The sequence below is a fragment of the Dipodomys ordii genome, unplaced genomic scaffold (assembly GCF_000151885.1).
Source record: "Dipodomys ordii isolate 6190 unplaced genomic scaffold, Dord_2.0 Scaffold16, whole genome shotgun sequence".
Classification (NCBI taxonomy): Eukaryota; Metazoa; Chordata; class Mammalia; order Rodentia; family Heteromyidae; genus Dipodomys; species Dipodomys ordii.
This window is the reverse complement of record NW_012267232.1, coordinates 4,034,904-4,062,777: the sequence shown is the minus strand read 5'-3', so window position 1 is coordinate 4,062,777 and position 27,874 is coordinate 4,034,904. Positions and strand designations below refer to the sequence as shown.

General features: G+C 38.8%; 1 protein-coding gene across 1 annotated transcript; it reads left to right on the top strand.

The window, feature by feature from the left end:
• The first annotated feature begins 1,497 nt into the window (after positions 1-1,497).
• On the top strand, positions 1,498-27,874 carry Psmc6 (proteasome (prosome, macropain) 26S subunit, ATPase, 6). Its single transcript, XM_013012330.1, has 14 exons — positions 1,498-1,624; positions 2,656-2,735; positions 2,832-2,871; positions 3,584-3,636; positions 6,385-6,452; positions 6,680-6,794; positions 8,918-9,005; positions 11,826-11,887; positions 11,980-12,103; positions 12,675-12,736; positions 15,329-15,449; positions 15,583-15,663; positions 22,967-23,038; positions 27,372-27,874. The coding sequence occupies exons 1-14, from the start codon at positions 1,498-1,500 to the stop codon at positions 27,488-27,490; spliced, it is 1,212 nt and encodes a 403-aa protein (XP_012867784.1). The 3' UTR covers positions 27,491-27,874.

Genomic DNA, 27,874 nt, shown 5'->3' with positions numbered 1-27,874 from the left:
ATATGGACTGACTAGTTTAATCAGAGTAATTGTACTTGAGTGAGAGAAGGGACTGTCCTTGCCCAATTTGTCTTGCTTATTTTCTAGGCCCAGTTATATTTAGAAGAGTAGTCACACAATACCCAGAATATTTAGAAAAATAGAGTGGTCACACAATACTCAGATGATTTACTCCTAACACATTTGACCATACCCATTTTGTCATTAATTCACATAAGTCTGTACATGTTTATAGAGGAAATACATTTCATTTAGTTACTTTGAGATGCTGCGGATTGAACTAAATGCCTTTCACATACCAGGCCAGTACTATCCCCTCAGCTCCAAAAGAGCAATTAAAAGAACATTATTGCCTGCTGCCAGTGGCTCACGCCTGTAATCCTAGTACTCAGGAAGCTGAGATCTGAGGATCATGGTTCAAACTCAGCCCAAGCAGGACAAGTCCATGAGACTCTTATCTCCAATTAACCACCAGAAAAACGGAAGTGGCACTGTTGGTTTAAGTGGTAGAGCGCTGGCCATAAGCTGAAGAGCTGAGAGACAGTGCCCAGGCTCAGAGTTCAAGCCCTACAACTGACCAAAAAAAAAGAACATTACTGGGTATTTACTATATATGATCTATGTTGGGTCAATAGATTTAGGCATGTTATCTTATTTAACGCTCATGATTACTTTATTAGATATGTAACAGTTATGCTAATCTTACACAGATATTGAGGTTAAGCAAGTTTTCCTAAATCACAGAAATCTGTAACAGTTCTAGCAGATCTCACAGTTCCTGCCTCAGCCTACCCTCAAAATCTATATATTTCACCCCATTCTCTGCTCTACCATGCCCCACATTCTGAGGTCTCATTGGCCTCCTTTCTTTTCCTAGAAATGAGCCAAACACTTTCCCCACTTTTTCCATGCCAGGCCCCCATTCAGAAGGTTCTCTGGGGTGTTGCACGAGTGGCCTTTTCCTATCGTGATACTCATCCTAAGTCTTCCCATCTTACTCTATAATATCACTGGTTTTATTTCCATCATAGCACTTGTTGTTTTCCAAAATTATTTTTTGGTCACCCTCTCAGATCCTAAGCAGATCTGTCATTACCCCATTCATCCAATAATGAATGGAATTGCTTACTCCTTTTGCACCTGCAGTTTATACTGGTGGGCTCTTGAACCTATGTTGAAATGTTACACGTTCCTATTCTGTTGCCTCCGCAGTTTATTACAGAGCCTTTCGCAATTCCAGGAAAGCAAGTGACTCGGCGGTGGCCTCTAGGTAACCTCTTTCCCGCCTGCTTTACACGAGCTGGCCAGCAGGAGACAGTGTGGGCGGAGGCCTTCCTCTGGGCGTGCTGATGCTCTGGGGTGCACCTTAAGCCACAGAGAAGAGAGCAGTGGAGCAGAGCGGCAGGAACAACCGGAAGGGGCGTGCCCATCCAGAAACCCGCCCCTCTAAGCTGGCTCTCCACCCTCGCCCCGCCCCTTTCCCCCGCCCGGGCGGCCATGGCCATTCCCAGCATCCCCTATGAGCGACGGCTTCTCATCATGGCGGACCCTAGAGATAAGGCGCTTCAGGACTACCGCAAGAAGCTGCTGGAGCACAAGGAAATCGACGGCCGTCTCAAGGAGCGTGAGTGCACCTTTCTCCCTACACCCTCTTCCGCCTGGACTCGTTCTGGTTCCGACGAGGCAGCGGCCTGCGGCGGAGCCCGCAGCGGGGCCGCGGGGCTGGGGCAGGCCTCGGTGCGGGACAAGGCGCTTTGTCATCCGGCCTGGGCTCGGGGCGCTGCAGCCCGCCGGCGGGGAGCCGGCCGGTCCGGGGGCCGCCGCGGCCCGGCGGGCCTGACGCACAGCTCGCTCCCGACATGGAGGTGGGAAAAGGACGAGGGGACCAGCCGGGCCGGTGCGGGCTGGGAGGCGTGCGAGGTTGGAGTGCAAGGGCGGGCGGGCAGCGTTGGAATCCCGGGCCCCGGGCGGGCCCGGCGCTGGGGTCCGAGGAGGCGCTCGCCCGAGGTGGGACTCGGGGGTGGGGGGGGGGGACGCGGCTGGATCTGGGAGTTGAAAGGCAGAACGGGAGCTGGAAGGATCCCGTGATGGTTACAACCTGGCCTCTCGCCTGAAGCATTGACGGGTGTCCCCTCCTCCGACGGTGGACCCGACCTCCATGGAAAAGCCAGAGCGTTTTAGTTGAAGGAGAATGTACCGTTTGATTCTATGGAGAACTGCATTGGTTGCCTTGATTCAGGGCAGACAACCAGAGAGTGGTCCAGCAGGTCAGGGGAAACGAGGACGAAGGGTCATCGTTTGGATGTGTGATTGCAAGGGAAATGTCAGATGTCAGTACCTTACAAAAATGTAACTTGTTAAGATGTGCTTAAAGAAGTATTGCCAATCCCGAAGGTTAAGGAGAGCACTTTGTAACATTTCTTAAAAAGAAGAAACGAAGAAGAAGAAGAGGAAGAAGAAGGAGAAGAAGAGGAGGAGGAAGAAATAATAATATCCCCCCATTCATTACAAATGGCAAAATTTCTTGTGTTTTTTTTTATAAATGGTAGATATGAAACATACAGAGTGAAATAGACTGAAGCAAATGTGAGATGTGTAATTTCAATGCACTAAAATTATTGCTTAATTTAAAATGTTCAAATTATATTATTTCAGTAAGGGAACAGTTGAAAGAACTTACCAAGCAGTATGAAAAATCTGAAAATGATCTGAAGGCCCTACAAAGTGTCGGGCAGGTAGGTGATGAAATTTGGAATACAATGGGTGATGGTAATTTGCGTACTTCCACTATTGGTAAAAAAACAACAACAATGCTTTATTTCCTTTTTTAGATTGTTGGTGAAGTGCTCAAGCAACTAACTGAAGAAAAATGTAAGTGAACCAACTTACTAGAAAAAACGATCCTCTATTTTGAAATGCTTGTTTTTTTAGTGACAGTAATTCAAGGACATAATATTTTTGCATAAATGAGGGTTTTTTTGTTGTTTGTTTTTGTTTTTGTTGTCGGTTGTGGGGCCTGAACTCTAGGCCTGGATGCTGTCCCTCAGCTCTTCAGCTCAAGGCTAGCACTCTACCACTTGAGCCACAACACCACTTCTGGGTTTTTCTGTTTATGTGGTGCTGAGGAATTGAACCCAGGGCCTCATGTATGCAAAGGAAGCACTCAACCACTGAGCCACCTTCCCAGCCCGAAGTGTTTTGTTTTTTTTTAAATCGGTCATGGGGCTTGATTTTTTTAAGTTTTTTTTTTTGGGGGGGGGGTCTGGTAGTGGGGCCTGAATTCTGGGCCTGGATGCTGTCCCTCAGCTCTTCAGCTCAAGGCTAGCACTCTACCACTTGAGCCACAGTGCCACTTCGGCTTTTTTCTTTTTGCTTATGTGGTGCTAAGGAATTGAACCCAGGGCCTCATGTATGCAAGGCAAGCGCTCTACCACTGAGCCACCTTCCCAGCCCCCCCACCCCTTTTTTTTAAGTCTTGTAAGGACAAACACTAAACCTTCCATAAATGTGGATATATGTTTTCTAAATTGGTTAGTTTTTTTCTTTATGTTTTTCAATTGCTCTTTTTTTTTTGTTTTCCTAGTCATTGTTAAAGCTACAAATGGACCAAGATATGTTGTGGGTTGTCGTCGACAGGTAATAATTTATATTTATGTAGTGCTTTATAATTAACAAGTATGCTTTCTTGTAATTATTAAGGTAAGCAAGTTAGATTTTGTGTCCTTAACTACCAAGAATAGTTTGTTTAGGCAGAAAATTATGACTAACACCTGAATTTAAATCATGGTCTGTGACTCCTGGTATTCTCTACTTTCTACTGTACCATAGATGGGCAACTGAGAAATCAAAAGAAATCTTTTTTGTCAGTACAGTGTTTGACCTCAGTGCTTCATTTGGTTTGCCTGCTTTATCACTCAAAGCTAGTGCTTTAGCATTTGAACCATGCTTCCAGGCTTTTTTGTTGGTTATTATGGAGAATCAGTCTCAAGAATTTTTCTTGCCCAGGCTAGCTTAGAGTCTGGATCTTCCAGGTCTCAGTTTTTTGAGTCAGATTATAGTCATAAATTTATTGGGTTTTGTTTTATATATTTTTTTATTTTTCTTTGTATATTTATTTTCTGGTGCAGAGTTTGAACTCAGAGCTTCATTTGTTCAGCTAGCCCTCTACCATGCATCCAGTCCCATTTTCAAAATGACCTTTTTTTTTTTTTAATTTTTTATTGTAAAGATACTATACAGAGGGTTACAGTTACATGAGTGAGGTAATGAATACACTTCCTCTTGAACATTGTTAGCCCCTCCATTGTTTTCCCCCTACCATCCCCTCCCTCCCTCCCTTCCCCGAAGTTCTTTTTTTTTTCTTGATTGTGATTAAGTGATTACATAATTTTTAGTTCCAAGTTCATTCTAACTTTCCTGGAGCAAATTGTCTATCACAGTCTGTAATATATAACAGTGATCACATGTTATACACCATACATGTGATCACAAAATGACCTTTTTTTAGACCCTATCAGTTGCCTATGTTTTACATGTAAACATTCAAAAATGTTCCTTATAAGCCGTACTGTACCTAAGTTAATTTTATATGAAGTCCTTTACACTAGGCAAATTGAAATTACTATGGATTTCATTTGGCACTCAAAGGAAAATGCCTACAAATACTTTAGAATCACACAGCATCCAAAGTCAAGTTATATACTCTTTTATTCTTTAGAAATTTATATACTATTCTTTAGACGCTTACAAGCTCACTGGAAGAATGTTCTCTGAATATTTATTATGTCAGGATTTCTTTGGCATCTGTGTGTATAGTGGTAGGAGTTTGTCTTGTGAGACAGTCTTAGTATATAGTGCAGGCTGACCTTGAATTCAAGGTCCTCCTGCTTCACCCTCCTACTTGTGGAATTATGGGCATTGAAGAATGATTACAAAGTAACTTTACTTTTGGAAAGTAATATTCTGAGTGTAAAGTGACTATTAAGTATCAAATCTGTGCCAGCAAATTGTTTGGTATGATTTCTCCTAATATGTAATATACTTGGGGGCTGGAGGTATGGCTGAAGTGGTAGAGTTCCTGCCTAGCAAGCTAAGGTCTAGTGAGTAGCAGGATGTTCTTTTGGGAAGGGATTGTGGGTAGATTGTTTTCTTGTTTGTTTTTTTGTGTGCCAGTACTAGGGCTTGAACTTGGGGCCTCGGTTTTCTTTGTCAGTTTTCTTGCTCACTCTCAGCATTCTACCACACCTCCAGCCTGGCTTTATGGTGGTTATTTTGGAGATGAAGTCTTGTGGACTGTCATAGCTTTTAACCAAGATCCTATGGATCTATAATCCTGAGTAGCCAGGATTATAGAAGTGAGCCACCAATGCCAAGCTTGCCTTATGTATTTATTTTTAAATAAATGTTAATAAAAAATCTCTTAAGAAGGGCTGGGAATGTGGCTTAGTTGTAGAGTGCTTGCCTAGCATGCATGCATCCCTGGGTTCAATTCCTCATTACCACATAAATAGAAAAAGCTGGAAGTGGCACTGTGGCTCAAGTGATAGAGTGCTAGTCTTGAGCAAAAGAAGTTCAGGGACAGTGCCCAAGACCTGAGTTAAAGCCCCAGGACTGGCAAAAAAATAAAAAAGGAAAAAAAAGAAAAGGAACTTTATAAAAAAAAACCTCTTAAGAAGAGACCATGTATTTTGACTGTTTATAATAATTCACATATATTCTTCCTCACATTTGTTCATTTCAAAATAAATATAATAGGTATACCTTTAGATTGCCTCTCTTTTTTTATTTCCCCCAAAATGTTCACAAAGGAATTTTTCTATAAATGCTTCTCAAAGTTCCAAACTCACTTTTCTAGAGCCTAAGTTAAAATAATGGACAAAATGATATCAAGTAGTAAGCCTTTGAAAGAAAAATCTCCAAGATCATTCCTTTTTCAAAAACAAGGCCATTGCTAGTTCAGACTTGGTATGTTTGATTTCACATTTGGGCCTTGCACACAGCCTGAGCTCACTGCCCATGGGCTCTTCCCCACTCCCCGAAGGCTGGCTAGTGCTCTACTACTTGAGTCATAGATTCACTTCTGTTTTTAGTGGTTAATTGGAGATAAGAATTTCACCTGAATGGGCTGGCTTTGAAATGAAATCTTCAAAACTTGAGTGGGATTGCAGGAATGAGCCATCGGCATCATTCTTTTAAGGAGCAAATGTGGATAATCTTTAAGTTATTTCCATTATTTGTACTATTGGCTTGACGTTTATAGTATGGTGTTTGTGTTGTCTCGCAAAGGGTAAAAATGTGTATTTGGCTTCTAACCATTAAGCTCTTCTAAGAGAATTATTTCCCTTCTAAACTATTTGTGCAATACTTTTTGTTTTTCAAAACCAGCTTGACAAAAGTAAGCTGAAGCCAGGAACAAGAGTTGCTTTGGATATGACTACATTAACTATCATGAGGTGAGTTTTAGTCTGTTTAGTTTACCTTTTATCAAGTTTTATTTACAATACATGCTTCTTGAAATCACTGAATATTTTGCCACTTAATACCTATTACAAATACTACTAATTAAATGTCCTTGTAAGTCTTTTACATGTGTTTGCATGGACAAGTCATTTATACTCTTATCTACAAGCTAAGAGAAAATACATCTTTTGAAAGAAAAATGCATGCTCTTTCATTCTAGATATTTGCCAAGAGAGGTGGATCCATTGGTTTACAACATGTCTCATGAAGATCCTGGAAATGTTTCTTATTCTGAGATTGGAGGCCTGTCAGAACAGATTCGGGAATTACGAGAGGTTGGTATCATATACGTTGATCTCTGTTTTACTGATTAATAGTACTGGTTTTAGGATACCTGGAGGGAGAATCAGGATGAAAGTTACTTTGTGTCCAAATGCAGTTACTAAGTATTGTGTAATACTCTGGCTGAGAAAAGAATAGCACTGAGTTTCAAGGTATACATTTTAGTTAATTTGAGGGTATTTGATGTTAGAAAAATCATGCTCTTGTGACAAAGAAAGTAGAGGATGAGAGAAGGGTAAGCAAATGCAGTCATTATATTCAGTGTACATTTCATTGAACTGTGTAACTTAAAGGTAGAGAGGGGAAGGGGAAAATGGGGGAGACTACTGAAAGGGGTGACATTGATCAAGATGCATTGATTGGGGGGCTGGGAAGGTGGCTCAGTGGTAGAGCATTTACCTTGCATACCTGAGGCCCTGGGTTCAATTCCTCAGCACCACATAAGCAAAAAAAAAAAAAAAGCCGGAAGTGGCGCTGGGCTCAAGTGGTAGAGCGCTAGCCTTGAGCTGAAGAGCTGAGGGACAGCGCCCAGACCCAGAGTTCAAGCCCCATGACTGGACCCTCCCCCAAAAAAAGATGCATTGATTGTATTCATAACCTGACTTATGGAACTGTAACCTTTTTGTACAACTACTTAATGATACATTTTTTTAAAAAAAGGGAAGTGGAAGAAAGCTAAGCATAATTAATGTGACCTGATGCCCTTGCCATCTGTGGTCTCAGTTTTACTAATAGTGTTTCTGAGGCTAAGTGCTTTGGATAAAACGTGGTATGTAGTTTTTCTATAAGCCTAATAGCAACTTCTCCTTAGGGTAGAAAGTTACCTTTGCCTTAAATGTTTATTATTATTATTATTATTTGTGCCATTTAAGAAAAATTCGAGGGGTGGGAGTGACTTAATATGAAGAATCAAATTAGGATTGCTTGTTGATAGCACAGATGTCTTGACAATTATCTGTAAAACAAATTATCCTGTTGATTCTCCTAATGTAAGCTTATATTTAGGAGTGAATGAGAATGATTGTAACATGTTATATCAACTTTAATATATCAGCTTTAGATCTGATTCAGTAGACTGGAGGTACGGGATTACCATTTAAACAAGCATTCCAGGTTATTGTGAAACCAAAGTTTTCTTTGACAGTGCTTCAGGAAGCATTGCCTAAGTATAAAATAGAAGCCTCTACAAGCCTTTCATCTAATGAAAGGACGCAGGGAAGAGCAGGCATTTTTACCTTCTGAAGTGATTTTTGCCGCATCAGTTATGCACAGAAGCAGAAGGAATCACGAGTTTCCATCTGCAGACACTTTACTGATTTGTCTTGTCCTAATCATAGCTTATATACATAGATAGCTACTCCATTGTAGTTTATCTGTGTGTATGTGCCAGCTGGGGCACTGTCTGAATTTTTTTGCTCAAGGTTAGTGCTCTACCACTTGAATCACAACTTCACTTTCAGCTTGGTGGTCAATTGGAGATAAGAGTCTCATGGACTTCCCTGCGCAGGCTGAGTTCAAACCTTGATTCTCAGATCTCAGCCTCCTGAGTAGCTAGGATAACTAGTGGGAGCCATTGGTGCCCAGCTAACTTATCTTAAGTAATTGTGAGTAATTTAAGGCAGTTAGTCAATGCTCAGTTTTTCTATTGTCTATTTTATCTTTCTGTGAGACAGCCTTGGGGATTGAGAGTAGAACATATTCTTCTGAAGCTGTTATGACACAGTGGCAGCAGGTGAAATTTTTATGTCTCTTAGTGGTAACACATCGATCCATTCCTTATTCATTATTATTGTGTTATAGTCTCACAAGCAAACTACAACAGAGCTTTTTCTTCAGTTTTTTTTTAGGGTAATTTATCATTGAGGTACAGTTTGCATCTCATAATGCATAGATTATCAGTGTACATGACACGTATGTTTTGACAAATTATGTTTGTATGTTTTGTTAAAGTAGCCACTATATAACATTTTTGTTTAGAGTTAAGAGATCTCCTATCCACCTGAAGAGAAAAACATAGCATGGAAGTTTAGATATTGATTGTGATGCATAAAATATTTAGAAAATGTATTGAAGTCTTTACTAACTTCTTAAAAGAAACCTGTGATCTCTTTTCTAGGTAATAGAATTACCTCTTACAAACCCAGAATTATTCCAACGTGTAGGAATAATACCTCCAAAAGGCTGCTTGTTATATGGACCACCAGGTTGGTATTGAGTTTTTTCTATTTCACAAATAAAAGAATGAAAATAGGTCATTTGGTGTGGTCAGTTCCAACCTCCACACTGTCCAGCGTGAGAATAGGATAAGAGATGGATATCTGTTGTTCCCTCAGGTATGCTCAGTACATTTGTGCCTGTGGTGTATACATCATTGCAGGCATGTGATTTGAATACCCTGTGACTCACAGATACTGGTGTCCCTGAGATGCTTTTATGGAATCTGCAAAGCCAAAACTATTTCATGAAAAAGTAGCTGTTGGGCTCTTATCTCACTGACATATGTGCTATGGTACAGAAGCAACATGGGTAGCATTGCTCAGCATGGGAATTAGTTGTCAGTGATATAGGACAGTGCTGGTAGTTTTGCATTCTGGACTGGCACAGACTGGCAGTATAAAAATATGCCAGTTAAACTATAAAATGTTGAGGTAGCAAAATGTATTAATGTTATTAAGTTTTCATCCTTACATAATATTTTGTGCTTGTCTAATGAAATGGAAAAATTTAATAAAATACTTCTGTATATTAAAGTATACTTGTCTTAGGAAAAGTACTCACTTAGTTGTTTGAGTTGCCAGCTAAATGAGATACATTTCATAGAATACTTAAATGGGCAGTTTAACAATGTATGGTCATTCAGACTGCTTTGTTGCTTAATTAGAGATTAGCTTGGTTGTTTTGTAAGCACACACTTTTTCCAAAATGAGCAACATAAACCTGTTGTCTTCAAACGAATGACAAACCTGTTGTTTGTTTTGTTTTGCTTTGTTTTATGTGAGTCCTGGGTCTTAATGTGGGTCCTGGAGTTGTCAGTGCTTGGAGTTCTCATTCAGCTTTTTCCACTCAGCAAGTGGCACTCTACCACTTGAGTCACATCTCCAGGTCTAGCTTTTAGCTGGTTACTTACAGATAAGAGTCTTACAGATTTGTCTACTTTATTTATTTATTTATTTTTTGGTCCAGTCGTGGGGCCTGAACTGTGGGCCTGGGCATTGTCCCTTAGCTCTTCAGCTCAAGGCTACTGCTCTACCACTTGAGCCACAGCACCACATCCGGCTTTTTTCTTTTTGCTTATGTGGTGCTGAGAAATCGAACCCAGGGCCTCAGGCATGCAAGACAAGCGCTCTACCACTGAGCCACCTTCCCAACCCCAGATTTGTCTACTTTAGAGATGACTTCATGTCTTGATCTTCAGATCTCAGGCTTCAGAGTTAGTAGTAAAGGTGTAAGCCACTGACTCCTGTATAAAAATTGGAATTTTGAAAAACTTACGCGTAGCACTGGGAGCTTGACAGTTTCCTAATTCTTAGACATTGAGATTTGGAGTAGTAACAACACATTTGCTTTTTAAATACCACATAATGAAAAATGCTGACATTTGGAAGATCTATTGCAGTAGGCCAATAATTTTCAAATAACCCGTAGTTGATATCAAAGATGTCTTCAGCATGCAGGATAGGCCATTGTAATACAAGTTTCTCACAGTCTATGTAATAACTATGTTTGATTTATTTCTAAAGATCTATATGCAATTTTATTAAAATAAGTTGTAAGTCAAAGGAGCTACTACCTCACACCTGTTAGATTAGCTATTATAAAAGAATGAAGAAAGGAAGGAAATGAATGACAAGTGTTGACATGATTGTGAAGAAAGGGGAATCCTTGAACACTATTCGTAGGAATGTAAATTGACAGGGTCATTATAGAAAACATTATGGGATTCCTCAGAAAATTAAAAATAGAACTACCATGTGATTCAGCAGTCTTCCTTCTAGATGTATATATATTCCCCAAGGGCATTGGAATTAGTATTTTGAAGAACTATCCTCATTTTCTTGTTTATTGCAACACTATCTACAATATCTAAGATATCAAAACTTACTAAGTGCCCATCAACTGAAGAATAGATAAGAAAATGTTGTATATGTAAAAAATGGAATATGACTTAGCTCTTAAAAAACAAGGAAATTCTGTTACTTGTGGCATGCATACATCTAGAGAATACTCTGTTAACTGAAATAAGCCAGGTATAGGGAGACAAATACCACATGACCTCATTTGTAGGATTTTAGAAAGTTATATTCATAGAAGGAAAAATTGATTACTAGAGGCTGCAAGGGATGGACTAGGATGGAAATGGCAGGCCGATACCTGAGATGTTACTTTGGTTAGACAAGAGGAATACGTTCTAGTGATTCATTTTACTGTATGGTGACTGAAATTAATAGTGTATTAGACTATTTCAAGATTACTGTGTAGACTTTAAATGTGCTCACCACGGAGTAATGGTAAGCATATGAGGATATGTCAATTAGCTTGACTTAATAATTCTACAAAATTTATATGTATCAGTGTCATAGTTTTGATGATGCAGTTATATGTCAATTAAAAAAATATAATTCTGGGCTGGGAAGATGGCTCAGTGGTAGAGTGCTTGCCTTGCATGCTCGAGGCCCTGGGTTCAATTCCTCAGCACTACATAAGCAAAATGAAAAAAGCCGGAAGTGGTGCTGTGGCTCAAGTGGTAGAGCGCTATCCTTGAGCTGAAGAGCTGAGGGACAGTGAGTGCCCAGGCCCACAGTTCAGGCCCCACGACCGGACCCAAAAATAAAAAAGATAATTCCAAGAGATATTCTGAGTAAAACTTAAATTTTTAAATTTTTAATGTTGAGGCAAATGTGCTTTGGAAATTGAAATTAGGATTTAGGATCAAGCTTGGAAAATTTGTTAACTAACCAATTGCATTCTGAAAGGAATTTTGAAAATTTGTTGTATTTTCCATCTAAGACTTTTGTCATTCCTAGGCACAGGAAAAACACTCTTGGCACGAGCTGTTGCCAGCCAGCTGGACTGCAATTTTCTAAAGGTAAAGGATAAAAAAGGGTCTTTTGTAGTTGTTTAAAGTTAAATTTTACTTGAATTGTCTTTTATTTACCTTAATGTTTTTCCTTTAATCAGGTTGTATCTAGTTCTATTGTAGACAAGTACATTGGTGAAAGTGCTCGTTTGATTAGAGAAATGTTCAATTATGCCAGAGACCATCAACCATGCATCATTTTTATGGATGAAATAGATGCTATTGGTAAGAATAACACCTTTTAAATTAAATGTTAGAGGAAGTTTTTAGAAACTCCAAAAGAACTTGTTTCTCTCTTAATCTGTAATTCTTGACTTGAAAGAAATATAAGCAGAGCCGGGTGCCAGGGCTCACGTCTGTAATCCTAGCTACTCAGGAGGCTGAGATCTGAGGATCACAGTTCAAAGCCAGCCCGGGCAGGAAAGACTGTGAGACTCCTATCTCCAGTAAACCACTAGAAAATTGGAAATGGTAGAACGCTTGCCTGAGCTAAAGAGCTGAGGGATAGCACCCAGGCCCAAAGTTCGAGCCCCTTGACAAAACAAAAAAAAGAAATATAAGCAGAGTAAATTGGATATTACTTATAGAAGGTTTAACCAAGTTTAATAAACAATCTTTCACCATAACAGAATGATAAGTATACCAAAATAATTTCTAACTTTGTCAGTATAATTCTTATTATTTAATTTTTATCTTAATGTTTTTTATTCCGGAAGCTGTTATGTACTGTATTCTTAAGTGATGGATATAGAAGAAAAAAGTAATATTGATCCATTTCCAAATACTATGTTTTTAGGTGGTCGTCGGTTTTCTGAGGGTACTTCAGCTGACAGAGAGATTCAGAGAACTTTAATGGAGGTAAAGATTATGATAAACTTGATTTAGTAACATTAAGTTGTGACCTCAACATTGCATATTTGAAAGTCAAAATACACAAACACAATAGTTCAGATGAAGAATTAAATATGAATTTTGAAAATATTCACAGGAACTAATGTGTTTCTCTGTCATAATCCATTATAAAATGACTAGTAAAAAGGAACAGAGAAAAATGGGAAAAGCTTAAGCAATGATCTAGATTACAAGTGGGATCTGAGCATGTTTCGTTGTGCTGTTGCACAGTAGGGTGTTGAGATAATGGTCATGACTGTGTACTCCAAAAACGTAAAAAAAAAAAAAAAAAAGCCAGGCATTGGTGGCTCATACCTGTAATTCTAGCTACTCAGGAGTCTGGGCAGGAAAGTCTGAGAAATTCTTAGCTCCAAATAACTACTTAGAAACAGCTGGAAGTGGTGCTGTGGCTCAAATGGTAGAGGCATAGCCTTGAGCAGAAGAGGCTCAGGGATAGGGTCTAGGCCCTGAGTTAAAGTGCCAGGACTGGCAAAAAAAAAAAAAAAGGTAGAAAAAGGATTCTGTATGGTTTGAGGAAATAAAGACTTTTTAAATAAGTAATGGACATAGTTAGGCTATTGGCAATAAATGAATTACAATTATGTTTGAGGCTCTTCTAAATATTATTTTATTGCTAAGACTGAGAGGCAATTAAAATAGTTGTCATAATGGGAGAATACAGTTTTTCTCTACATTTCTTTTTCCCATTCCAAACTCTGTGAAAATGTCAGCAAGATTCCAAAGACATTTTCTCACTTGTGCAAATAGAAACTTGCTGCATAGGTAATGCAATGTCAATTTTTTTCTCAGAGTAATTGGAAATCACTCTTTACAGATTGTAGGTATACACATTATTTTCAAATTATGAAGTCTCTTTAGAAAAATGTAAATCAAGGTATTTGAGAATATAAATATAACAGTTTTATATGTTTAACTAATAATGTCATCAGCTATCAGACATTGAGATTAGCTATGTTTTGTTTTGTTTGAGGCTGAGTCTTGCTATGCTACTGTTTTTTTTTTTTTTTGTCTTGTGGGGCCTGAAGTCTGGGCCTGGACGCTGTCCCTCAGCTCTTCAGCTTAAGGCTAGCTCTCTACCACTTGAGTCACAGTGCCACTTCCGGCTTTTTTCTTTTTGCTTATGTGGTGCTGAGGAATTGAACCCAGGGCCTCATGCACGCAAGGCAAGTGCTCTACTACTGAGCTACCTTCCCAGCCCTGAATCTTGCTATGTAGCACAGGCTGGCCTCAAACTTGCAACCCTGATTTAGCCCCTCACGTGTTTGGATTACAGTTTTGTACCACCATGCCTGACCAGGGTACCTATTACAAATTCTAGTTAGGGCTGGTTGTGTAGTTCAGTAATAGAGTGCTTACCTCCTGTCTCCAAGCTTCTGGATTTGATCCCAGTACTATAGACATAAAGACGAGTTTGTTAAATGCAGAAAGGTTTTTAGCATTTAGTCAAAAAGCTTTAGGAATTAAATATTAATAAGGCCTTGCATTATGACTGTGTACATAAGAGTTGTGTGAAAACATAATATGTAACAGATTTATTATCAGTTTTGGGTGTGTGTGTGTGTGTGTGTGTGTGTGTGTGTCCTACGTACTGTGTTCTTGATCTTTTGTGCTCAAGGATAATAATCTATTACTTGAGCTCCACTTCCAGCTTTTGGCTGGTTAATTAGAAGTAAGAGCCTCAAGGACTTTTCCTGGCTAGGCTAGCTTCAAACCATGATTCCCACATCTCAGCCTCCTGAGGACAATTACAGGCATGAGCTTCTGGTTGCCTCGCTTACAAATTTGTAGGAAAATCTATGTATGTCAGTGTAAATGCTCTGTATGACTTATAAACATTTGATACATTGAATTTGTGTGTGTGTGTGCGCGTGCGTGTGTGTGTGTGTGTGTGTGTGTGTGTGCGCGCGCGTGTGTCTGCCTGCCTGCCTGTTTGCCTGCTGGTGCTGAGGCTTGAACTGAGGGCCTGGATGCTGGCTTTTTTGCTCAAGGAAGACACTGTGCCACAGTTCAACTAACTTCTGTCCTTTTGTTGGTTAATTGGAGATAAGAGTGTCAACAGACTCCTGCCATGCTATTTTTGAAATGGGATTCTCAGATCTCAGTCTCCTGAGTAGGTAGGACTATAGATGTGAGCCACCAGCACCTGATACATTTGATTTTTTGGTTTCTATTCTAAGAAAATATATACTAAAAATTTTGGACATAGGAAATCAGATTCATAATTCTCCCCTGGTTGGAAACTTGAGATTTATTTAAACTACTTGATAGCAATGAAAAAGTGTGTAATCTGTCTTGGAATCTTGTGGAAAACATGGCGTAAGAGGGCTAGGGTATATAACTCAGGGGTAAGGTGCTTACCTAGCATACGGGAGCCCTGAGTTTGGTCCCCAGAAGCACAGACAACTAGAGAAAGATCACACATTTGCTATAAGAAGTACGTCATGCTGTATTAGTTATATAATGGGGTTTTGTTGTATGTGCTGTTTTTTAAGGGGTTAGAATTTTTGATAAAATCTTTTTAATTTTTAATATTCTTAGCTACTGAATCAAATGGATGGATTTGATACTCTGCATAGAGTTAAAATGATCATGGCTACAAACAGACCAGATACACTGGATCCTGCTTTGCTGCGTCCAGGACGATTAGATAGAAAAATACGTGAGTTAAGGTTCTTCACCTGCCAATTCCTTTTGTCTGTGTCTATTTTCTTTTTATCTCTCCCTTTGCTCCCACTTTACTTTTTATTTTTTAATGGTGTATTAAAAGAATTTCTTACAATTTCTTATTTCAGATATTGATTTACCAAACGAACAAGCAAGATTAGATATATTGAAAATCCATGCAGGTCCCATTACAAAGCATGGTGAAATAGGTAAGAAAGAAGCTTATTTTATAATTTTTACTTAAAGTAAATCAAAATACTTAGATCCTACTGATAGCATACTACATCTAGTTTTAAATTTGGCAAGCATGTTTTAACTTTGTTAAATATTTATAGAGCTTATGTTTTGGGCTACAAATTGAATATTGGGATGTTAGAGCAGTGAATGAGTTTCTTGTCTTCAGAGAATTTTATATTCTTGTCAGGAAAGACTGATAGAGTAAAATATACAACATATTAGGTGATGATTCATACTAAGGAGAAAAATGAAGCAAGAAAAGTGAGATAGGGAATGCCACAAGCAAACCTGAGAATGTTCATTTTTAAGTGTCTGTGTGTGTGTGTGTGTGTGTGCTTGTGCGCATGCTTGTATGTATGTGTATGCGTGCGCACACACAGTGTTATGGGTTAGCCTTAAGAGAACACCTAACCAAGAAGATAATCTTAAGCAATATCCTACATAGATGAAGGAATTGGGCATGGGTATTAAGAGAAGGTTCGTTTCATGTAGACAGAGCATCAGGCTAGAAGTCCCTGAATCAGGAGGGTGCTGGCATTCAAGGAGCAGCAAATAGGTCAGGTGTCTCTGACAGAGTAAAGGAAACAGTAGTAGCAGGTGAAGACCTACAAATATTGATAGCAGGTTGTGCAAGTGTCTGATAGAGGTCATAATTTAGGAACTTTGGGTTTTACTTTTATTTTTTTAACTTTATTTTGGCTCTTTTAGTAATGTGAATGCTACTAGAGATTGTAAGCAAAAGAATACCTTTTGGTTATTTGAACTGTAACAGAATATTAGAAATAGAGAAAGGTAAAAATGAGAGTATAATGAACTTCTAGCCCCACTTTAAATATTTAGGTTAGTTTTAAAATAATCAGGTAGCCAGGTGCCGGTGGCTCACGCCTGTAAGCTACTCAGGAGGCTTAGATCTGAGGATCGCAGTCCAAAGCCAGCCCGGGCAGGAAAGTCCATGAGACTCTTATCTCCAATAAACCACTAGAAAACCGGAAGTGGTGCTGTGGCTCAAGCAGTAGAGCACTTGCCTTGAGCTGAAGAGTACAGGGACAGCACCCAGGCCCAGAGTTCAAGCCCCACGACCTACCAAAATAAATAAATAAATAAATAAAATAATCAGGTAGCCAGAGTACTGTTTATTATCAATAAGATATAAATTCAAGTTAATTGAAAGGTTGTATTTTTTTCTGCCTAGTCAATTATGTTCTATTTGAATATGTACTTCGGGGAACAAAAATCAGAACAATGTAGGAAGTATCCAGGTAGATTTTACTGTGACCCACTTCAGTTCAGTAGTTATTCCTTGCAAGTCTTCTTTCTACCTTCCATTTGGATTTTTTTTTTTTTTTTTGTCGGTCGTGGGGCTTGAACTCTGGGCCTGGGCTGTCCCTCAGCTCTTCAGCTCAAGGCAAGCGCTCTACCACTTGAGCTACAGTGCCACTTCCGGTTTTTTGGTGGTTTATTGGAGATAGGAGTCTCACGGTCTTTCCTGCCCGGGCTGGCTTTGAACCGCGATCCTCAGATCTCAGCCTCCTGAGTAGCTAGGATTACAGGCGTGAGCCACCAGCGCCCGGCTCCCTTTGGATTTTTTTACAAAAATAAATCCTAATCATTCTATCATTTTATCTGAATGTTTCAAAAATCACAAGATTATTTGGACAAACTGTTGAGCATAAGTTGTAGAGGGACAAAGATAGAAGCAAGAGGTTCAGTTAGGAGGTTATTTGAACAATCCAGGTGGCTTGTTCAAAGGTGGCAGCAAAGTCTTTCCCTCTATGCCCCAGCTTCATTGAAGTGTGATTAATCAAATCTTTTTAAATGATGAGACTTGCATGTATTTTGAAAGTAAAGTCAATAGGAGTTGTTATAAATTGGATGTGGTATATGAGCAGAAGTAGAATAAACAAAAATTAGATCTTGGACCAGGCAGCTAGAAACTGGAGTTATAATCAATTAAAATTGAGAACACTGAAAAGGTTAGGTTTTGTTTTTGACAAAAAACAAAATTTGAACTCAGAGCTTTCATGGTTAATAGGCAGGCACTCTATAGCTTGAGCCTCATACCCAACAAAAATATTTGATTTTAATGAAAGAATAAGGAATTTGATTTTGATTACAATATATTTGAGATACCAATTAGAGATGTAAATAAATATTTTGAGGCTGGGAAGGTGGCTCAGTGGTAGAGTGCTTCCCTTGCACGCCTGAGGCCCTGGGTTCAATTCCTCAGTACCACATAAGCAGAAAAACCTGGAAGTGGCACTGTGGCTCAAGTGGTAGAGTGCTAGCCATGAGCTGAAGAGCTGAGGGACAGCACCCAGGACCAGAGTTCAGGCCCCACAACTGACACACACACACACACACACACAAATAAATATTTTGAAGGGTGTTTTGTTGTTTTTTGGTCTTGGGGCTGGCACTTGGGGCCTGGGCGCTCAAGGGTAGTACTTACCTCTTTGAGCCGCAGTGCTACTTTTGGTTTTCTGGTGAAAACAGATGAATCTCATGGACTTCTGCCCTAGCCGGCTTTGAACTGCAATCCTCAGATCTTAGCCTTGTGAGTAGGTAGGATAATAGGTATGATCCACCAGTGCCCAGCTTTAAGTGTTTTAGTTTTAGTTTTTCGCCAGTACCAGGATTTGAATTTAGGGCTTCTCTTTCTTGCATAGATGTTTTTGCTCAAGGCAGGTACTCTTATCACTTGATCCACACCTCTAGCCTAGTTTTTCCTGGTTAATTAGAGATGGAGTCTTACGGGCTTTTCTGTGTAATCTAGCTTCAAATCTTGACATTCCAAGTCTCAACCTCCTGAGTAGCTAGGATTGTGAGTGTGAGTCACTGGCACCTGCTTTGAGTAGTACTTTTCTAAGCACCTGTAATTAATTGAGGTGGCCTATGCTGGAGATATAAACATGGGCAATAGCATAAAAATGGATTTTAAAGTCTCTAGAGTCTGAAGACACAGGCGCAGATGTAAGAGTAAAACCAATTGCTGGAAGTGGCGCTGTGGCTCAAGTGGTAGAGCGCTCGCCTTGAGCTGAGGCACAGCGCCCAGGCCCAGAGTTCAAGCCCCATGACCAACAAAAAAAAAAAAAGTGTTAAAGAGTAAAACCAATTGCTAAGTGATGTTCTGCAAGGGAAATGAAGAAAATGTTTAAGGAGGGACTGGTCCCCTGTAAATGCTGACAGCGAATCAGATAGATACTAAATCTAAGTAGACTTCAGAACTTAATTATGTGGAGGCCATTGGTAACCTTGTCAAAAGTAATTTCTTTGGAGTAGTGGGAGTCAAAGTCTACATAAAATGACTATAGGAGTTGAATTTAAATCTTTAAGATGTTCTGCATAAGGGACAGAAGTAGTAAAGTTACAGCTGGAAGAAAAATGGAGATGAGAAAATTTTGCAGTTTTCTTTTAAATAGAAGAATTTACAACAAATGTTTAAAATTCTTCTAGGAATGATCTGTGATAGAAAGAAATGGATAGTGTACTTTGCTTGGAGAGAAGTTGTCCCTGTCTTTGACCATACTTTTCATTTTTGAGATAATATATAGAGACAGGTTCTGAGATTAGTAGGGCCCTGTGGGACTTTTTTTTCTGAGAGAGAAGTAAAATGCAAGTTCAGAGTGAATGTGGAAACGTATTATTAGAAACTGGAAGAGAGAAGAAAAACTATCTATATAAGTTAGGAGATTGAAAGTAATAAGCTGGGGCTTATAAACAAATACTATCTTCTTTCTCTTCTTGAAAATAAAGTTTGTCATAGCACAACTGTGTCATTATATATTATCCATGGCTGTGTTTCCATTACCACAGCAGGTTAAGTCATTTTGACAAAGATCACATAGTCTGCAAAGTGAAAATACTCATTGTCTGGCCCTTGCATAAAATGTTTGCTGACCTGTGGACTTGGGACTAATTTGGAGACAGCTTTAAAAACCTTCTAGAACCTAATGATGGAAAGTAGCTACAAACAATTTTTTTTCCCCCTCATTTTCATTGTTCTTATGAGAGATTTGAGCTGGAAAGACTGGTTTGAATAAAAGATGTCAGTTTTTAGGTTTCTTCTGCAAATAAAGAATTCTTTGCTAGATGTCAGGTTCTATGACACCTTTGAGAACCTTGCTATCAGAATTCCTTAAGGTGGTTGGAACTTGACTAATGCATATATATGTATATGATCTCAAATAGATTGTTATTGCCTGATAATGAGCAGTGTATTAGTATACTCACAGTATACTAGACTGTTAATTTCTCTTACTATTCTTTATCAAATCCATGACTGCCACTTTAGACCTACAGCTTTTAAAAATATTGTTATTATAAAAAATATTGTTATTATAAAGGTGATATGCAGAAGGATTAAAGTTACATAACTAAAAATACACTCCTTTTTGGACAGTGATACCCCTTCCCTTGCTCTCTCCCAGTTTTTTCCTGTCCATCCCCACTCACAAGTTGTGTAATTTATTTTCAACAGTGTCTAATGAATACCACAGCTACATTTGTTCCCACTTTGTCCTTCCATTTATGTGCCACCCTTTGTCCTCCCAAAGACAAATAAACAGGACCAAAAGAAAACAAAAACAGCAACAAAGGAAAAAAAACCTCTCTTGTTTCTATTTCCTGGAGTTCATTTAGATAAATACTATTTTTTATAATCTGCTGCACATAGGCATTGTGGCTTTGTGTTCCTCTCCTAAGAGTGTCCTCCTTTGTCTCATTGTGTGTGAATGCCTAGAGTCCTGTCTAATTTATCACATCCTGGTGTATTTCAGGTCTGGCTTTCTCATAGGAGAGAAAACATAGAGTGTTTGTGTTTCTGAGTTTGGCTTACCTCACTTAATATGGTTTATTCTAGGTCTATCAATTTCCCTGCAAATGAAATACTATTCTTTCTAATGACTATGTAAAATTCCGTTATGTATAGGTGCCATATTTTTTTTATCCACTCAGCTATTGTAGGGCACCTGTTTCCATAATTTGGCTATTGTGAATAGTGCAGCAATGAACACGGATGTGCAAGCGTCTTTACGGTATCCTGGTTTGTGATGTTCAGGGTAGATACCCAAGAGTGTGTAGTGTGCCTGGGTTGTAGAGACCATCTGTATTTAGTTTTTGAGGAATCTCCAAACTATTGTCCAGAGTGGTTGTGCTAGTTTGCATTCCCACCAACAATGTAATATGGTTCCTTTTCCCCCACATCTTCTCCTGCATTTGTTGTTCAAATTCATGATGTTGGCCATTCTAACGGGGGTGAGAGTTTTTTGATTTGTGTTTCCTTTATGGCATTTCCTCATGTTTCTTTGTCATTTTTACCTCTTCTGGGAAGTCTCTCCTTAGCTCCTTTGCCCATTTAGTGATTTGTTTATTAGTTTTGGGAGGGGTTTGTTCTTGAGCTCCTTGTACATTTTGGTTATTAGGCATTTGTCAGATTAGATATATTGCTGTAAAGATTGTCTCCCTGTCAGTTGGCTGTCTTTCTAGTTCAGTAACTATCCTTTGCTGTACAAAAACTTTCCATGTATTTTGATGTAAACCCATTTGTCAAGTTTCTTCCTATCTGCTGTGCCTCTGCGACTCTTGAAAATGTTTCTACCTGTGCCTATAAAGTTAGTGTTTCTTCTACTCTGTCTTGCAGTAATTTCAAAGTTTCAGGTCTGATGTTGAAGTCTTTGATCCACATTGAGTTGATATTAATGCATGGTAACAGACAGGGATCCACTTTTGGTTTTTTGCATATGTATGGCCAGTTTTCCTAGCACCAGTTATCGAAGAGACTTTTCTACCATATATCGTTGACAAAGCTATAGCTCTTAAATTAGTCTCTATCATGTGTGAGCTGCCTGCTGTAGCATTTAAAAATTCTATATTAGAAATAAACATAAAAATTCTGTGATGTAATTGTTTGATGAGTGCTTTTGATGTTTTATTAAGTTCCATTGTTAAAATATTTGAGTTTATTTTATTGTTCTTTATTTATTTGTTCTTGTAGTATGGGAGATTAAACCCAGGGCCCTGAGCCTTATGGATGCTAGGCAAGCATTCTACCACTAAGTCACATCCTCAATTCTTATAATAATTTGTTTTAAATGAGCCGTGTGCTAGTGGCTCATGCCTAGAATCCTAGATACTCAGGAGACTAAGATTTGATTATCACTGTTCAAAGCCAACTTGGGTAGAAAAGTCCCTATGAGATTCTTATCTTCAATTAACCATTAGAAAATTGGAAGTGACACTGTAGTTTGTAGGGCACCAACCTTGAGCAAAAGAGCTCTAGAGACAGCACCCAGCCACAAGTTCAAGCCCCACGACTGACAAAAAAAAATTTTGGTTTTAAATATTATAAATTTGTTCAGGTAAGTTTTAACGAATCGTAGCTTAACAGTTATTAAGTTGTTTCACTGCATAAAAACAGGTTAAGCAGCCAGACTGTGGTGGCTCATGCCTGTAATCCTAGCTACTCAAGAAGCTGAGATCTGAGGATTGTAGTTCAAAGCCAACCTGGAATGTCTGGGTTATAAAATACCACAAAAAAGCTGGAAGTGGAGCTGTGGCTTGAGTGTTAGAGCACTAGCTTTGAGCAGCAGAAACTTAGGGACAGTGCCCAGGCCCTGAGTTCAAGCCTCAAGACTGGCACCAAAAAAAAGTAGTTTAAGGAGTCTGGAGGATTGTGTTGATCAGCTGTGTCATCCTAAGCCAAAATCAGTGTAATCTCACAAAACAGACTAGGCATGATGGTACATGTCTGTGAATCCCAGCTACTTGGAAGGTGGAGGCAGGAAGATTGTGGTTCAAGTCAACCAGGGCAATATTAGTAGCCAGATCTTATCTGAAAAACAAACTATGAAGAATGGAAAACTGGGAATTTGGCTCAAGTGAGTCTCTGAGTTCAATCTCCAGTACCATATTTTGAACTCTTGATGATCTTTCCTGACTCTTAACATTTCAGAAGAATGTCTGTTTTTGGGGCTTGGAAGATGGCTCAGTGGTAGAGCGCGTGCCTTGCATGCCTGAGGCCCTGGGTTCGATTCCTCAGCACCACATAAGCAAAAAGAAAAAAGCCGGAAGTGGCACTGTGGCTCAAGTGGTAGAGCGCTAGCCTTGAGCTGAGAGCTGAGGGACAGTGGCCAGGCCCAGAGTTCAGGCCCCACAACTTGACCAAAAAAAAAAAAAACAAAAACAAGAATGTCTGTTTTTATTTGGTGCTGATTTACTTAAATTTATAGTTTTCAGTTGTTAATCATTATTTTACTAATGTCCAGTACTTTTTCCTAGATTATGAAGCAATTGTGAAGCTTTCAGATGGCTTTAATGGAGCAGACCTGAGAAATGTTTGTACTGAAGCAGGTAAGGGAGTATAATACATTTTATTACTGACTGATTTTTAAAATTTGCTATAACTGTTTTGAGATTAACAAAAAGCAGAATCTGAGCCTTGCAAGGATTTGTGGAGTTGTTATTTTGAGAACTGATTCCAGGAAATGAGAGAAAGAGAGAAAGCTTACTATGAAAGAGTGTACCAGTGAAATAATGGCTATATCCTGTTAAGAGACTTGATTTTGAAGAGACCTCAGAGAAACTTAAAGGATGCCTTTCAGGATTACCTGGCAGACAGTTGGGGAGACTGGAACATTACTTCACAGTATGGGATTTGTTCTTAGTGGTGGTAAACTTGGTTTCAGGAAGCTTATAGGTAGAATGTAGAAACAGAATCCTGAAGACAGGATTCCTAAGACACTGAATCCTGCAGTAAGTCTGAGGCTGTACAGAACTGGCTGTCCCAACTGTAGCTGTAATTAGAACTGGGCAGCACTGGACGTAGTGCTGCCAAATAGATAAATGTCTATTTTCTGATTGTAAACTTTGAAAGACTCATTTATAACTTCTGAGATTTTTTTTTTCTGAGATTGTTCATGAAGTGATTCTGTATACCTACCTTCTGCCCTTCCTTCCATTTGTTTTTTGGTGCTGGACCTGGGATTTGAACTTAGGGCCTCCTATGCTGTCCCTTTGCTTTTTTTTGCTCAAGGCTAGGACTCTTATCACTTGAGCCACATCTTTACTTCCAACGTTTTGGTGGTTAATTGGAGATGAGAGTCTAATAGACTTTCCAACCTAGGCTGACTTTGAATATTGATCCTCAGATCTCAGCCTTCTGAGTAGCTAGGATTATAGCCACTGGCACAGGCTAAAACATAACTTTTAAATACAATTCTCTTTAGATTGTGTGTTGCTATTTTTATATGTAATATCAAGTAAATTTGAAAATCTGCCTAGTCATTTAATCTTTGTCCTCCATTCAGCATGTTAAAACCAAAAAGCCAATTTTTGCAGCATTTAGTTACTAATTTTCATACAAATAAATATAAATTATCATATGACTATGAAATTATGTTTCTCTAGTGTGCATTAGAACAAATTCTTAGAGGATTGCTTGAGTGAAATTGGAATGAAAAGTAGTACCAAGGCTTAAAGATGGATGCTATTAAATTTTGGTTTGTGCTTCCACATTTTGAAGCTTTTAAAACTGATACATAAAAACAAAAAATTGCACATATTGGGTCACATAGGAAGTTTTAATACTTGTGTACATTGTATGATATGTAGTGATATGTAGATCAGATTAAGCACATGGGATTCCTAAAACTTCATTTCTTTATTATGATAACATTCAGAACCCTTTCTTCTGGCTTTTTGAAATGTAAAGTACATAATGGTTGTCTAAAGTCACCTATTATGTAATAATAGCACACCAGAACTTCTTGCTGTAACACAGTATATGCTGATGAACTTTTCGCCATCTGTCCCTCCTACTCTTCCCAGTCTCAGATAACCACTATTCTATTCTGTGCTCCCGCCTGAACTATGATCCTTCTACTCTTTCCCAGTGTGCCTGGGGATCACACACCCACTGCTGTACCCAGCCATTGTTTGAGAAGGCATCCTATAAACTTCTTTTTGCCTCTGCTGGCTTTGAACCTTGATCTCCCTATCTCCAACTCCCAAATACCTAGGATTACAAATTTTAGGGATCATGCCTAGCTACCACCATTAAGGTCAACATTTTTGAATTTCACATATAAGTGAGATTGGGTGCAAATTTTATTCCTGTGTCTGGATCATTTCACTTAACATAATGATATCAGACAAGAATGGGCAAAGGATGAAATGATTTTGTTCTTTTTAAATGGCTGAATAGTATTCTGATTGTAAGTTCCACAACTTCTTTTTTTTTTGGGTCCGGTCATGGGGCCTGAACTCTGGGCCTGGGCGCTGTCCCTCAGCTCTTCAGCTCAAGGCTAGTGCTCTACCACTTGAGCCACAGCACCATTTTCAGCTTTTTTCTTTTTGCTTATGTGGTGCTGAGGAATCGAACCCAGGGTCTCATGCATGCAAAGCAAGCGCTCTACCACTGAGCCACCTTCCTAGCCCAAGTTCCACAACTTCTTTAGCCATTTATTAATTGGTGAGCATTTAGATTGCTTGCTATTTCTTGACTATTACAGTGTTGCAGTTAACATGGGAATAGCTGATTTCATTTCCTTTGAATATGTACCCAGTTAATGAGATTGCTGGGTCATGTGGCATTTCTGTTGCAACTTTTTGCAAACCCTCCATTCTGTTATCTGTAACAATGGTACTAACTCAAATTCCCACTAACTGTACAAGGATTTCTAAATCTTCAATAGCCCTTGTTGTCTGTCTTTTTAGGTCAAGCATTATTTCATATAATTTGCATATTTTTAGAAAAGATCACATTTTTCCCCATAATGAACTGTAACAGTGTTAGAGCTTTTAACTGGGTGAGATATTTATATCTGGATTTATAGGAGAATCCTTCTTACGTTTTCTTTTCCCTAGGCTGCAAGCCTATTTGGTTAACATGTTTTTAACAAGTTAAAACTCATGTGATTCAATTATAGTTACCTTCTCTAGTTAAGCAAACCCTAATATTTTCATCCTTTTTGGATTAGAGTGTATCTCTTGGAGATCTACTTATTCACTAAACAGTGATTTCAAAGCAATCATATGCACATAAATATGAAAATCATTAGTTTTAGCCTTTTAAACAAGTTTTGAAACCACTATTTAAAATCATAGGCTGAGAAGGTGGCTCAGTGGTAGAGTGCTTGCCTTGCATGTATGTGGCCCTGGGTTCGGATTCCTCAGCACCATGTAAGCAGAAAAGGCCAGAAGTGGCACTGTGGCTCAAGTGATAGAGCGCTAGCCTTGAGCTGAAGAGCTGAGGGACAGCGCCCAGGCTCAGAGTTCAGGCCCCACGACCCACAAAAAAAAAAAAAAAAAATCAGTCATTTCCATTCATCTGGTTTCTAGGACAATATACAATCGCTATTTCCAGTCTTCTCTTGTAGAAACTTACAAAGGAAATACAGGAAGTAACTCCTAAAATCTTTATTTTAATCCCTTCCCTTCATGTAAGTAAAAATTCAATACAGCCTTGTGCCAGTGGCTCATGTCTGTAATCTGAGCTACTCAGGAAACTGAAATCTGAGGATTGAGGTTCCAAGCCAGCCTGGGCAGAAAAGTCCCTGTGAGACTCTTTATCTCCAGTGAACCTCTCAAAACTGGAAGTGGCACTGTCGCTCAAGTGGTAGCACAAAGAGGCTCAGGGACAAAACCCAATCCTGAGTTCAAGCCTTACATCTGGAGAGAAAAAAAAATCAATACAGATAGCTCCTCAATAGAAATGTTGGTAGATGATAGCTTGCCAGCTTCAGTTTATCCTGAATATAGAATTGTCTTAAAAAATTAGGACCCCTATCTATAATATAGCTAATGTTTAAAAATAAAAAGGAACAAAATGCTTTTATTCCTTTGCCAAGTATTTAATAAGTAACTTCAAAATTTGGGAGAGGGCTGAGGGTATATAGCTCAATGATAGCATTTTCAGCATCCTGAGTTTGATCTGCCCAGAGAGAGGGGTAAGAGAGAGCAGGAAGGAAAGAAAGGGGGGGAGAAGACAGGGAGGGAAGGAGAGAGAAATAATGAATTTGGCCTCCTATTCTTTAGTTGTTAGCAAGGAAAGAGAAATGTTTTCAAAATCTTGGAGGGCTTTTGTTTGTTCATTTGCTTTTGCCCTGCTTGGGTCAAAACCAGGGCCTTGCACATGCTGAAAGTGAGCACTCACCCATATCTCTATCCTTAATGTATTCCCCCCTCCCCCTCCCCACCTGGGCCCCGCCCCGCCCATAAATGCATTTCCCTCTTTTAGGAAATTACTGCTTATGAATTAAGTGTGTGTGTGTGTTAAGTTTTGTTGATAAGTTTCTTTTATTTTAGGGTGTCTAAATGGTTACAGAGACTATTGGGTACAGAGACTGTTACTCAAGCAAGATTTAAGAATTTCAGATAACTGTCTCACCTGCTTTCGGGTTGAAGATAATGCTTGCCATAACTATGAAAATTAATTGAGTGAAGATAGTGGTTAACAAATGAGAATTACTGGCTCAGAAATTGTAAATCTAAACTCCTTTATGTTTATTCCATTGTGCTCCATTATTTGGTTTTGTCGTGTTTTAGTTTTGAGCAATGTTTTTATTGTCCAGGCTAACCTCCCATCCATAATACTCTTGTGTCAGCCTATGACCCTGCTCTAGCTTTGTTTTCTTACAACAGACATATATGATATACAACAATCATGTTGTGTTGTGTTCCACAGGGATGTTTGCAATTCGTGCTGATCATGATTTTGTAGTTCAAGAAGACTTCATGAAAGCAGTCAGAAAAGTGGCTGATTCTAAGAAGCTGGAGTCTAAGTTGGACTACAAGCCTGTATAATTTTCTGTAAGGTTTTTGATGGCTGCATGACAGACTGGCTTATTGTAAAAATAAAGTTAAGGAAAATAATGTATGTATTGGCAATGATCTTATTAAAGTCTATGAATAAAAATATGTATAACAAAAGTTAGTATGTAATTCAGTATTTCAACTTTTAAAATTGGTACAGAAGAAATTTATGCTGTTAATGTTGCATTTGTTGCAACAGAAGTTACAAAAAGAAGTGTATTGAAGCTTTTCATATTTGCTGTGTGAGCATTTTATAGAACATTCAAAGTGTTTGAAATAGTCACACAAGAGAACATTTCTTATGACTTATTTTATATCATTTGTTTTCTTCATCCTAAAAGTTGAATAAAATCTGTTTAATTTAGTTCTCCTACA